Source organism: Osmia bicornis, chromosome 10 (assembly GCF_907164935.1).
Source record: "Osmia bicornis bicornis chromosome 10, iOsmBic2.1, whole genome shotgun sequence".
NCBI lineage: Eukaryota > Metazoa > Arthropoda > Insecta > Hymenoptera > Megachilidae > Osmia > Osmia bicornis.
In genome coordinates, this window is record NC_060225.1 from 10,428,120 (window position 1) to 10,442,801 (window position 14,682).

Sequence of the window (14,682 nt, forward strand, 5' to 3'; positions counted from 1 at the left end):
TTTTCTTTTCAATTTCGATTCTCGTCAAACTCTGACATTAACTCTAACAAATCAATGAGACACTGATTCGAGAGAAGAATGATAAAAGAACGATAATGGAAATGACGTGAAAAGTGACAACGATAATGATAATGATAGATAGCAATGATCACAATAATGTGAATGGAAATGATTAAAAAGCAACCAGCCTCTAGCATCTCACAATATTCATTTATCCTCAATATTCCCAGCATACAATAAAGATCAATAAATAATAATTACATAGATAAATATATACTTTTTATATATATATATATATATCTACTATACTTTTGTGGTAAAATATTTCCACAGGCTCCAGCGTAGGCCCATTCGTTTCAATTATAAAGGGTTAATCGCCCTCTGATTAGCGCAATAATTACAAATTTTATGGGTATATTAGTGTATATGATATATACACTAATTTTACACAATATACAAGCTGTTCTTTTTTTATCGGTATAGCTCAAACCGTTTCGTCGTATTGTTCGTAAAAATGTATAAAATATTTACGATTCTAAAGTGAATATAAAATCGTTCGAAAGTATTTAGAATTATTCCTGTGTACCATTAAGTTCACGATCACTTTGTGAATTTCTTTTTGCATGTTTAAGAAAAATGTAATGTGGAAGAATGAATTAAAGTCGTAGGTGATCAAATACCTTAATACTAATTCTCGTTACACTCTTAATCGAGCTAAGCCGACGATAAAAGAACTGGCGTTCGCTTTCACGTTGCTCCAAAATAAGTGTGATACTTCCCGTCTAACGGCAAATATTTGAGTAATATGCAATACTCTGTACAAGTCGACAATTTGTTCTTTTTTTTCCCCCCGTAAATCTTCGACTGGCATCGCGTCGCAAAGGAAGAGTATCACATATTGCTTTGTACTATATCCACATTAAACTTTGCCACAACGGGAACCTTGGTGCATTGTCCTTTCACGTGTAGAGGACATTTTGTACAATATATTTAACATTAGGAAAATACAAAAGTGCTTAAACAGATGGTATAGTATGAAATACTACATGCGTAATTACCTCCTGATGGCATTTCTTTTTTTTTTTTCATCTCGTTTAATATGTCGCGTTAGTCGTTACTTTATCCTGCATCTCAGAGTCTCTCTTCCATGTTAATACTACGGAGACGTTCAATCGTAATAAAACGTGTACAAAATTTATGTAGCAAATTCCTAGCATTGGAAGGAAATATACCTATGTATATGTATGTATGCCTGTATGTATATCGACGGATATGGTGAAAAACTGTCTGTCGCTTAATATTCTACTTGAAATCCGTTCACTGTAAATGTAATCGCTTTATATGTATAATATTGAGTGATACAAATAAACTTGTAAAATACGTTTATGTACGTACCTTACAAGTAAGTATCTTCTGATAGCTGTTTCTTTTTAACGTCTTCAAATGAAATAACGTACAAAGCTTACAAACAACAATTTATAAATATTTGTTAAAAAATATTTCTAACGACGGCTCTTGAATTAAATTTATTCTATAAATTAGACCGACGTACATACCTTAATTAACGGACGTTAGAAAGGTAACGCTTAGTTAAGATAAATCAACTATCGAAATTGTAAACACATCGACACGGAAATTACTATCGTTACATCTCGTTTTATCGCGTTCGTGTATCGATTACACGATTTACCGCGAAATCGCGCGAAAATTAAACCGTTACTTTTCATACTTTTATACAGCCTATCAATAATACCCATACTCGATGTTCGCTTGTAATCCTAAAATAATTTTTCAATGAGATCGTAATACTACGTTGTTGCTTTAAGAGTATACGCGTATAATTCTTCTGTAAATGAAACACGAAAGTTCTTTACAGTATAAGCTGCCGAAGCCACTGAGTATGTATAGGGCAACTTAATACGAACGTTTTAAGGCCGTTTCATACTTGTCCGAAAATATTACGATTTTGACAGTACGTAAAAATCTCAGGTAGTTAAATAAAAATTAGAAAATCACAGGTAACATTTAGTAAAATCTTCACAAACGACCTGTTCTTGTTCTCGATGAAACACCTTAATAACATGTTGCTCTTTAATCGATTAATACTAAATTAACTAATTCGAAAGTACTGTACCATATAAAAAACCTAGTATCAAAATTGATGCAACGTTACGAAAAATTCCGACGGATAAAAAAATAGAAGAAATATTTTTACCGTTCATCTTACGCAATGAACCATAAAATTGTTCGATCAAAGGACTCACGTGATCTCGCCATCCTAAGCGTAAGTATGGCAGTCGATATTACTGGGTGTATAAAATCATGGCAAAGAGCGCGTGAGTTTTTGGATGTAGTACGAATTGTTTTTTTAGGCAAGATCGTCGTTTTTTTTTCTTTCTTTTTTTCCCCTCTATCGAAGCACATAAACGGTAATTGTAAAAGTACCTCACAATCTTATTTACGTATAAGAATTGAAAAACGTTAAAACCCGTTTTTCTTTGCTATAAATTCATTGGATTACTAATTTAACGTATTCTAATCGCACGGATGGTTCTATTTCGATAAGAGTTAAACTTATCACTGATCTCCTGTCTCGACTGATTTGCACACATTGTATGCACAAAAATACAGGCATTAAATGTTGGCAATAAAATGTTCAATTTCTTTTTTTTTTTTTTCGTCGACACTTTTAAACCGTACCACTCACTTTCTTGCAAAGTATAAGTTCGATACAAGAATGTGGCAGTGTTAAAATACATTGGCAAGTATACTTTGCGTTTTACTGTAAGAAAGCAACGTTAGTACCGGAGGAAAAAGTAAACTGACTAGGAAAAACTCATTCTAGTCCAATAACACTGGTATAATAATTTTCATTTCAATCATTCGAAAAATTCGATCCCCAGACCGTTCATCGGCCATTGATATCGTTTTCCAATTACGTGTTTTCGTCAAGGGCTTCGACGTGTAACATGATCATTACACCTATCTCTCAGGTACTAACATTGAGAATGTATCATTGCAGTCTATTGAATTGAGATGGCACAAGGTTTAGGAACCTCTTCTAGCACTCAAATTCAGATGCTGTTATGGCATTCAAGTCTTTCATAAGACCTTCTAAATTAGCCATCTCTTGATTTAGTTCTTCCGTACTGTAAGAAGGCTATAAAAAAATGGATGAAAATTAAAATGAAATTATACTCCCTTGCGATCGAACAGGAACATTATTCTTCGATTTACATGATCAAAGCGATTTACAAGTAATTAAAGCGTTCGTTACCTTTAACCGTTCAACCTCTTCCGAAGTATGCACCGGGTTTGAAACTGAGGCTAATCGATTCTTTGCTAATTGGGTAGTACTTTGTGGCTTCTTGTAAGGACTACCGGATATTGTAGGTCTTACAGTTACTTGAGAAACTGTATGAAACAAAAAAGAATGTAATGACAGTATTAACGATGGTAACTGATATCTTTACGAGCATGATAAAACATGGAACTAACCACCGTGTTTTTGTTGTGCCGGTGTCGAGGGTGCAGACTGAGGAGGAGGTGCTGGCACGCTAAAACTTTTCAAAGGATGACCTTGCATCCTTTTACTGCTGCTACTACCATCAGTCCCACCACTGGTACTCGATGGTTGATTACTGTTACTATAATGACCCGAAGAGTACTGAGTACTTCCACTGTACGACTGACCACTTGCGCCGTATGACAATGGCTTCGAATAAATAATTATTTACATATAACAATTTATCTTACTAATCTTTCATAATAATAACTATATGAAAAACTTACTTGGCCTTGCATTGGTTCATAAGAACTTGAAATATTACAAGAATCTGGACTCGATTCCGGCGTTGGTTCTAACGTAATGTGCGCTCGACTTAAACTATATTGTGCCACTGTTCGGGGATAGTTCTGTCTCACGGATGGCGTATCGCTACACGATGTGTGAATCGTTGGCTGCGACATGCTCGTGTTCACAATCGGTGTAGCGGTCGCTATAGCTGTAACAACAAGTCAAGTACTTTCTTTCAGAGCTTAACAAATTTTTATTTCACTAAGTTATCGTATTCCAATCGATATCGTTACAACAAAAAATAAAAAAGACATCAGACCTTCTCACATCTCTTAACTGATGAATTTACTACTACTTACGTTGATGTAAGGATGCACTGTCAACAGGAAGTGTAATGAGTTTAGGTTTGTGGCTTCCTCGACTATGCTGTCTGCTCAGGGTCGAGCACTTCTCATCAGTGTTACCTAATTTTGAGTAAATCAACAAAAATCGAATACGAAAATCGGAAAAATAATAAACGAAATATAATTTTTCGCCTAAAATAGAAGTAAACTAAGATGTTAACAAAGAGTCGAGTAAAATAATTAAAACGGTGTATGTAAGTACTTCTTAGTCACGTTAGACAAAAATAACATTAGCTTCATTTGTATAACCATTAAACAAATTATACGAACAAAATTTTTGTGTACATTGTGTCGTGTATATCGAGGTATACATACATATATCTATACATTTTTATATAATATTTCATCTTAAAAACTTACCCATGTAACTTGGCACGTAAGTACGTTTATCCAATGAACTAGAATTTCCATGTACAGTATCTTGGTTGTAATCCTGATTACTTGATCTGGGTAATGTATTACTAGCCACGCCACTAGTAGATGCCTCTCCATTTATAGAAGATTTTTCAAGAGCTTTAAGTTCCATTTGATCATGATGAATCCACAAATCTGGTGGTTTGATGTTTGTCTTTTGATTCGTATCTTTCATGTATCTAAACATTTTTAAGTTTTACATTTAAAAAAAAAAAAACAAAAAAAAAATCAAAAAAAAACAACAAAAAACGGTTTAATCAATAATGAAAAGTAAATGCATATTGTATACATACCCCTTTTTTCGATCAGGAGTATCTGGATTACGTTTACAGCAGATCACCACAACTACAACTGCTACACCGGTAATAAGGACAATAGAACAACCCACAATAATATAAATTAATATATTTGAAAGTCCACGTCCATCTGCAAGACGAAAGGTAAATCTGTTATCACGAAAGAATTATACAGATACATCTAAGATATGCATTTTATATTACTTTACTCGTTACTTTAAAACGCATGCTATAAGAAACTAACAGAGAACAATGTCTTACCTCGATCATGCAATTCATCATAGACATCCATGCCATTGCCTAGCATAGAAATAAAGAAATAAACAGTAATTAAAACACCGATATCATACAAAAGACGAGAAACTAAATATAGATGGTAGTTAGTGTAGATACCACTTTATGCAATACTAAACAAACCAACAAGTCGTTGAATAACATGCATGTACTTTTACTTCTGGAAATAAGATATTTACTCTGAGGTGTTTTAAACGGGACAGTTGTAGAAAAAGGACCGTATCCTTTGGAATTGCGTGCCTGAATCTTAAAATAGTAAGTCGTACTGGGCAGAAGATCTTTCACGATAAATTCAGTTTTATCACCGATAACACCTTCGATTAACCAATCGCGATCCCATTTTGTGTTGTCCGTCGAATAAAAGATGATATACCCTAAATTAAATTTATACAATGTTTACTAAAAATGTCTTATTTTTATGAAGTATTTGATACTGATAAATAAATACCTGTAATTGGTCCATTGGGCTGTTTCGGAGGTTGCCACCGTAATAATACAGAAGTTGGACGGTCTTCTAAACTCTGAATTATCAAATCCCTTGGTGGAGAACTAGGTGCAGCTTCTTGAGTTTGATTTGAAACGACCATACTCCACGGTGATTCTCGTTTCCCCTAGAGAATTACAGTATCATATGTCTGTTAAATATCCCTACGCATACATGTATTACGATTTTCCAAAAATAGTAAATACCTTAACAAGTTTCACCGTGAACTCGTATAGTGTATTAGGTTTTAAATCATTTATCATGCAATTAAGATCAGTGGCATTATGATATTTATAGCGAGGATTACTGCTATGATGATGAGATGTATAACGAACAACGTAATATCGATTATCCGTTACAAACTGCAAAATTATTGTTATTATTATTATTATTATTACTTAATAAAATTGATTTGCACTAAATTACTTGTAAAACTGTTACGTATGTTGTTCGCATACTTGAGTTTTCGGTAAAGTTGTATCGGTCCAGTATAGTACAACTGTAGTGTCAGAGAGAACGGCAGCTTTAAGACCAACCGGCGGTATTAAAGGCACAGAAGATTCAGACACAGAACGTTCGGTAGTTCTTACATTTGCATATGCTGGTTGACCATCACCAGCATCGTTCGTTGCTCTTAAAGATATCACATACTCTGTCATCGGTTCTAATAAGAGAACAAGAAAATTATATAGTACATAATTGATCCATTTAAAATTTATTCCAAGTAATAATAAATAATATGATCTGAATGTTTACCTAACCGATCGATAGTGAAAGAACGTTCTTTTCCATCGAGAGGTTGTACTTCAACGTCGGGGACACCTTTTCCCCAGCCAAGCTTATATCCCTTTACTTTAATACTTTGATCCTTTGGTGGATTCCAAAAAACTTGTATATAATCTGACATCACCTTTGCTATAACGTACAAATGCAAAATGTATTTAGTGTTTTACATTAGTAACAATGTTTTTTCCATTGATAGTATATTGATGGTTGCAATAGCCAAAAAACTGAAAATGGGACTAACTTCTTAAATTGCTGGGCGTATTTGGCACTCTTTTCTCATCCGACTCGGTTTCGTATGTTTCTATTTGTATCCATTCAGTCCAAGGTCCAGTTCCATTCACATTTAAGGCACATATACGAACTTGATAAACAACATGCTTTTCAAGTCCTGTGAGCACTCGTGAGCGTTGATTTCCTTCGGTTGTTATAGTGACCGGCTGTGAACCTCGATCATGTCGACGATAACGAATCTTGTAACCCGTGATAATTCCATTTTGTCCTTCCAATGGGGGTTCCCATCTAATTATAATACTCTACAACAGCAATAAGTTATTCGAAATACTCTAAATCTTCATTGAAGCAAGGTATAAAATTTCAAAGACAGTACATACTGTAGGACTAACAGGTTCTACTGTAACATTGTGCGGTGGTTGAGTAGGTTGTGCACTGTACGTTCGTACTACTATATCTTTGCTAAATACACCTGGACCATTTTCATTTACAGCCTGAACTTTAATATTGTATTCTGTATAAGGCACGAGGTCTACCAATTCGTGCACAGTACTAGTGGTTTCACGTGTTATTTCCTCATTGTCACCCTTTAAATTTAATTTAAAGTTAAAGTATTTAACGTCGAATTATACGATAAAATTTTTAACGTCTTTTTCAGTGTCATAAGAAATCATATTATACCTCTACAAATGTAATGATGTATTTAGAAATTCTGCCATTAACAATTTGTGGCTTTTCCCAAGACAACTCGATGCTCACGCTACTCGTAGCATGACCTTCTAAATTAAGCGGAGGTCCGGGAACGTTGGCCTGTTGTGATAAATCGGTAACAGATCATAGAAGAATTCAATAAATCTATTATAAATTATTTCCATTATAGACGAACCTCTGTAAGTGTAGTGACTTGTAATACTTCGCTAGACGTTCCAGGACCTCTTTCGTTCAAAGCAACCACACGAAACTGATACGTCATACTTGGCTGCAATCCTCGTATCACCGCTTCTAGTTTTTGTTGCGTATTAATAACTCGTTCTCTGTAATAATTTAACTATTATATCGTACGCAACAGAATTGTAAGCAGTATGGAGTATATAATGTTATTGATCGAAAAATAAATCATCACCTTTGAACACCTTCCTGTTTATAGTAAATATAATAATTTAAAATTTCTCCATTTGTATTTTCTGGTTCTTGCCACCGTAGAGTTACAAATCTGGCAGTGACAATAACGAGACTCAAATTCCTTGGTGCTGATGGGACACTACCCTCTATTGATTCCAGGCTCTCTGTGTCATCTACAAAATGGGATTTCGGATCGTAAAGGGAATTGGGAAATTTAACAGATCCAGGAAGATCTGCGGGATCGTCGGAGGGACTGATGGAAAGCGGTGGATTTGGTGTATACGCGGATAACGTGTGTCCTAAAAGAGTACTCGGATGCTGCCACGTTTTATTGTACAATTGACGATGCAATAATAATTTTTTTTTAGGAGCTGTTTTTGGAGTAGTCGTTTTATGGGAAGTTACTTTTTCTGAATACATTTGTTAGCATGCAACACGGTTAAAAAGGAGGAAACATAAAGAGAAAGAAAAAATAAAGATTAAATTAAAATTTTTGATAGAAACAAATATTCTCAACTGATACATTAAACTTGGAAGAAAATTGTTTTAAATAATAAATTAACAAACTGATAAATAAATAAATAAATAAATAAATAAATATAAGAACGACTTTTACTATGTATGTACTAGTGACAGGAATGTTGGGAATTATCAATTATAAGACAAACACTCACTAGGCTGACTAATTGTTAACCGCGCTGCAGCCTTTACACTTCCGGCAGAATTTGTTCCGATGCATTGAAAAATTCCAGCATCTATAGGTAATAGGCCGTTAATTCTAAGATTATAACTGAAAGTAATCAAATAGGAAAATCTTATCCCATGTTGTTTAATCGCTTCAATCTACTGTAATAGGATGTATTATACATATGTATGTATAAACTTACCCATTAACAATTTGCCAATATGCATTTAATGTAATACGTTCTCCATTCTTAAGCCACGTAATTTTTGGCTCTGGTTTACCATAAATTTCACATTCAAATTCTAAATCTTGATTCTCACTAGCTATTTTATCTTCCGGTCTTTTTATAAATCGCGGCGGCACTAAATAAGTAACAAAAGGTACACAATTATTGCATATGCGATGGAATGTAGATAGAATGTTAAAAATAAATTGTACCTTTTACAATTAAATCAGCAGCTGCGTCTAATGTTTCAACTTCATTTTCTGCACGGCATTGATAAGAACCGTCATCAATTTCTTGCACATTATTAATTATAAGACTGGATGCAGCAATTCTACCGTATCTAGATATGAAAATACAAGATTTAAACATTTTACATTTTTTCTCTAATTTACTCTCAACTTCTTTTTAATATAAACTTATTTGTTTTGCACACCTAAAATCACGAGATGCTGAATCAATTGCGACACCATCTTTCAGCCAAAGTATACTTGGCTTTGGATAGCCATTAGCGGCACATTCAAGAGTGACTGTTGATCCTTCGATAGCCACTTGTTGTAATGGCTTAGCAATGAAAACTGGTGGTGTACTTTCTTGATCTACAGTTTATAAAATAACATATAAAGATTTTCTTCTTTGCAAAAACAACATTCACTACCCATCGATATGTTTAAAGATTTACACTAACCAATATCGCTTGTTAATAATCCTAATTGCGCTTTATTACTGAGTCTATATTGTCCGTAGCTACTGGCATTACATCTGTACGATCCAATATCTTGTACATTAACATCATCAATTTCTAATGCACCTATTCAACGTACCAAAGATTAGCGATATATGTACTTCGAAAAATACCTAATTAAATTTACAACATTGTTCAAGTAAAGAAGAAAAATTATACCTGATGGTAAAACTGTCATTCTACTATCATCAAGTATCAGAGGATGTTCATCTTTTAACCATTGTATCATCAGCGAATTGGAAGTTGAAGGAAGAGTACAACTTAAATATGCAATTTGTCCTGGATAAACCATTGTATCTTGGGGTTCTCTTTCAAATCCTGGTAAACCTTTAAAGTAAAATTCTTCGTATAATTTCAGTTTCTAACTACCTTGCAGTATTAAATACTAACTTGCAAGTTTAATTGTAGCTATTCTAGAAACAATAGCCCCAACATCGTCTATGGAAGCTAAACATTGATAGCTTCCAGTCAATTCCAAGTTGCTGCTGTAAACACTATTTATATACAAGGATCCATTTGCTAGCTGAGATCTAAAAGAACAGAAGAGAGGATAAACGCAAGTTCAGACGTTCTACACACTTTCTCAATAGCAAGGCTTTTACCGGTAACTGTCTCCGATAAAATTAATTGGTTGACCATCATCGGTTCGCCACTGTATACTTGGTTTCCCAAAATCACTTTTTGCTTCACAATCCAATCTAGCAGGACCTCCTTGTTCAACCACCACATCCTGTGGCTCGATAGTAAAATACAATCCACTTGCACTAGCTGCCGAGAGTAAATATACAATAAAGTAAAGTATTTAATGAATAACTTAGCTTAACTATTACGTGGTAGATATTGAAGAAAAAAGCACCGAAGGTTTTAACTCATACGTATGTATAGAAGGGAGGATAGGTAGGTGTTGTAGTAATTGAAAGAAAGGAAAAAGAGAGAAGGGATAAAGGGTCGGCAACCCTACAAGAAGCACCCTTTAGTCCTTTAGCGAGACACCCGAGCCGAGTGCCTAAATTCTCTTTTCTTTCCTCTCCTTTCCTTTTCTTTCTTTTATTCTTTAAGACCTTGCGATCGGCCGATACGACAGTACGTAACCGCTATGCAGGACGATTCAACATCTTTTCTGAATAATCCTTTGTAAGGATGTACAAATAAAAGAACCTTGACAAGACAATATTATGAAACGCAATGAGATTTCTATCGAATTCTTTCATAAAATATTTTGTTCGCAGGACGAATAATAAAGAATACAACAGATTTGAAAGATTCGCTCGTCCAAAGAAATACCGCACAGCTCGTTAAATTCTTCCGAAGAAACTCTTCTAATCTCATTATTTATTGAAACTATTGGAAAAGTACCGAGGAATGTAAGAAATGAGTACAAATACGTGTAGATACTAATTAACAATAAAATGTAAATTATGTGTACATATAAATAACAAAATCGAATTTAATCGACGGTTCCAGAAAAATGAGAAACACTGTTAAGGGCTTAGGGTTATTGGGTTACAGTTTCACGCTCACGGTGGTCTGTCACCTTCTCCGAACGAGCGAATATACGTTGTATGTATGTATGTCTTCAACGATCGACAGAAATAATTCTCACCGCAAAAGATATTTAATTCCTCGTTGAAACTGGACGTTCACGTTTCTCGACATTACGCCATCGTTCGAATTTTTACCGCCAAATCGTACACGATCGACTTTGCGCGATCGCGATCACGATCTCTATTTGAATAAATAAAAAATAGAAAGAAAGAAAAAAAGGAAAAAGGGAAAGGAAGGAGGTGCAAAATTTGGCGCCCGATAGCGCCACGACGCTGCATTCTCAAGGAAAATAAACCGTTCGCCGCGGCCGCGGCCGCGGCCGTCTGAGTATTTGATTTATGAACGCGGGCGACAACCTACCGCACGGCATACCGAAATAGATCAAGAAGAGAACCATACGCGAGGTAAATCTGTCGCCGGAACAACCACCGCACCTTTATTTTTATCGAATCCTGATCAGATGTTTATGTATACATCTTATTTAATAGCATATCAGACAGACAAGGTAAAGAAAGAAGGAAAATATCAGGACAGGACTCGGAGAGAGTGGAGAGTCGTCAAAGTCGCTATCTCAGACAAGTTAAAAGTATTCGATGATTTCCTGTAGATAAGATTTACACGATCATGTCGCATCATGGTGCGCTTTCGTAGAAAGCTATGATTCAACAAAAATGTTTTTAAAATAACGCTACTTCTTTTTTTTTTTTTTTTTTTAAATTGTCCATAAAAATTAGGTACGATCGTAATACCGATAGTGTATGTACAAGCATTCGTCACTGTGCGCAAATTTGCTCGCGGCAATAAATCTGTTGAATTTTTTTGCAGCGTGGATTAATTTGCAGAGCAAGTTCGTATGCACATGGAAGTCGGGAAGGGAAGGAGGGAGAATGTTGAAAAACGCGGTAAAAGTACTCGACATGTGACGAACAGACCGTGAAGGAAGGCAAGGTACATGTACTACACCTCGGTATAACAAATCTACGCGGTGTTCTATAAATATTAATTAACTACCAATGATGAAAGATATTGTCGATGAATCGTTTCCTAAAGCCTAGGTTACGGAGAGCACTACTAATCAATCGCACTAAGATCAATATTGATACTGACAAATGAATTTCTTCAACTAATTAATTCCTCCCTACTGTTTTCCTTTTCTTTTCTTTTCTTGTATTCTTTGTAGCGTGACTGTTACTTCCGTTTAAGGTACATATGTATATACTGTTCCATGAAACATCTAACTAAGAGAAGGTACATAGAAGCCGAGGAAAAGACGATTATCTTGAAAGGATAACAACACGTAGTACATATGAGAGGATGTCGCGATACAAAGTTACTATTTAAATGGATGAAATTACTTTCTGACAAATAAAAAGAAACTTCTTTGTTAAATGACGGCAAATAAAGGTAGTCTCGGATAAATCACCCTGTATGCGAATATGCACGCACATACACCGCGTGGGCGCTGACCATTAAGGTGTTGTTACGACATCAGTCACAGTGTACACACGTTTGTAAATATGTACCACTTTGCACGAAACACATTTGAACGCACGTATGTATTTACTTACATATTATACATAAAAGTACGTATATTTAGTATTTAATATTTGGGCTACCAGCGTTAGAGTGAATCTCCAAAGAAAAAACAGAAAAGTTTGTAATGAATTGAATTCGATGAACCAGAATTGAGAGCTGATGAATTATAGTAAATACTACTTGTCTAGCGTTTATACGAATCTATAATTATTCCAAAGTTTGCTGCACCTCGGTAGATACGTATCTCATCGTCAGACAAAGCTAACTGGTTTATTTGAGGAACGCACCCTTTTAAGACCCCTTTCATACTTCTTCAGAACGATAAGCCGGAAATGAATCTTTATACCTAACTAGTCCAACGTACATATGCCATATGTATAATGATCAAAAGCAAATAAAAAGATTAATAAAAGGGGCAACGTTACTAATACTGTATTACATATACGATATGATTACAACAAAATAATAAAGTATGCAAAAATGATATAACGATTAATCCCTAGTGTGGGTTGGTATATTGATAGATTGACATAGCAACGCTGAACATTTCGCATATGTATTTCCTATCGCGATAAAATCGCAAGGAGAGGCTTGCCGCATTGTTGAAATACTTTGCTCAAGTGTTTAATGCAAATGCTTCTAGCGGTGCAACCTCTTTAATGAATCTGTAATATGGAAGATTGAGATTTATTCTCACATGTATGTATGTACTACTGTATTAGACGTTCGAACAATGGTCTCTAACTCTGGCTTAGAATTAGACCTCCGCCGAATCATCGTTACTTTTATCAGGGGACCTATACTGCCCTCGTTATTGTGATAATACTACCAAGGGATGCGTCTTTGTCCAAATCGTTGCAATCGGAAATACACCCCCCAATCGCTCCCTTATAGGACAACCTTCTCTGCATCAATAATAGTCACCCGAAACGAAATACATACAGTGCTTCTCAACCGAGTGAATCTTTTGAAATTATACCATATTAAATTTTATATTATTCACCGGGTGTTCATTTTATTATATCATCTTGTTTAGAGAGAGAAAAAAAGTCAAAATTCTTGTCTGTCAAATTTAATGATTTTGTAATTCTATATTAATGAAACAATAAAAAAATTCCAGATACATATTTGAAATGTTTTACAGAACGTAATCTCTAATGCTAAGAGATTAGCAAACAGAAAATCGCAGAATGGTGTCGTAAATATTTGCCTACTACTACCATGAGGCGAGATGCAAACAGTAGCAGCCGTAAAACGATACGCAATGATATTTTCTCGTTTTTACGTTCATCGATAAAACGTTAAACGAGATGCAAGAACTTACATTACACTTGCATTTATAATACTCGGTCACACGGTGAGAATTCAAGATCTGTTCATAAGTGACAATGACATCCTGTACACGCTACATTTTTGCTTTCATCTGCACTAGTAGCGGGGATTTAAATCATCTTCTAATAATAAAATATATATGTATATATATATTTAGAATTTGTACTAACTGTACTGTTTCCGAATGAAATAACGCAAATGACGTATTTTTCTAATAAAAATATATTAAACTTACCTAATACGACGAATGTCAACAAAGCCAACGGGATAGCAAGAGTACGCGGCTCCATTAGGCTAGCGGGTGTCACAGACTCCGACGCGTACAAAAAGCCACTGTAATTTCTTTACGCGTTTGCTGCACGAGCATACAATGTTCTGTTAAGCGAACACATGCCAATTTCTTTGACTCACCGTCGTACGTAAAACGACAGATTGAGTCTTTCTTCCACAAACCTCATTTTAGCACAACACTATCACGGAACCAACGATAGAACATGGCCAAAAGACGGCTACACACCTCCGCATTGTCTCGAGTCTACCGACGATCTGACCTGCGTCGCCATTTTGTAGCTTGGTCCTTGCAGCGCCATCTACGGAATTTTATTCAATTAACAAGTGGTTTAAATAATTTTTAGCGCCAATTACCTATTGCGTTATTTCTGAACGTCGAAAAATCTGAATAAAAAGGTTTATCGAATTATAGATATAATTCTTTTGCTATCGAGGCATCGCTTACTATTATTTGATACGATAATAATTTCAAATATGTTGTTATAATCATCTCACAAT

The 14,682-nt window shown here is 35.0% G+C and overlaps 1 protein-coding gene across 4 annotated transcripts; it reads right to left on the minus strand.

Moving 5' to 3' along the window:
- Window positions 1–1,511: 1,511 nt before the first annotated feature.
- On the minus strand, window positions 1,512–14,436 carry LOC114873471 (neogenin-like). 4 transcript variants are annotated; one of them, XM_046287406.1, is made up of 27 exons: window positions 14,129–14,436; window positions 10,083–10,248; window positions 9,871–10,010; window positions 9,640–9,807; window positions 9,424–9,546; window positions 9,172–9,334; window positions 8,951–9,078; window positions 8,715–8,874; window positions 8,502–8,617; window positions 7,829–8,000; window positions 7,592–7,739; window positions 7,387–7,515; window positions 7,086–7,292; window positions 6,716–7,007; window positions 6,445–6,603; window positions 6,147–6,352; window positions 5,895–6,050; window positions 5,653–5,815; window positions 5,384–5,578; window positions 5,172–5,210; window positions 4,908–5,040; window positions 4,561–4,793; window positions 4,156–4,260; window positions 3,793–4,004; window positions 3,499–3,715; window positions 3,278–3,414; window positions 1,512–3,160 (listed from the first exon to the last, which is right to left on the minus strand). In XM_046287406.1, exons 1-27 carry the CDS (start codon window positions 14,181–14,183, stop codon window positions 3,062–3,064), a joined length of 4,221 nt encoding a protein of 1,406 aa, XP_046143362.1. In that variant the 5' UTR covers window positions 14,184–14,436; the 3' UTR covers window positions 1,512–3,061. The 4 variants fall into 4 exon arrangements, with proteins under 4 accessions (XP_046143362.1, XP_029037665.2, XP_029037667.2 ...); XM_029181832.2 differs by having other exon boundaries at window positions 7,829–8,237; XM_029181834.2 differs by lacking the exon at window positions 5,895–6,050 and having other exon boundaries at window positions 7,829–8,237.
- Between the last annotated feature and the right edge of the window lie 246 nt (window positions 14,437–14,682).

Bases quoted from the DNA above. Each gene is read 5' to 3' on its own strand.
- LOC114873471 (XM_029181832.2), bottom strand. From the start codon at position 14,183: ATGGAGCCGCGTACTCTTGCTATCCCGTTGGCTTTGTTGACATTCGTC. The intron at 6,604-6,715 runs GTTAGTCCCATT...TGTACGTTATAG, and splicing joins TACGCCCAGCAATTTAAGAA to CAAAGGTGATGTCAGATTAT. The intron at 5,041-5,171 runs GTAAGACATTGT...TTCGTCTTGCAG, and splicing joins TGATGAATTGCATGATCGAG to ATGGACGTGGACTTTCAAAT.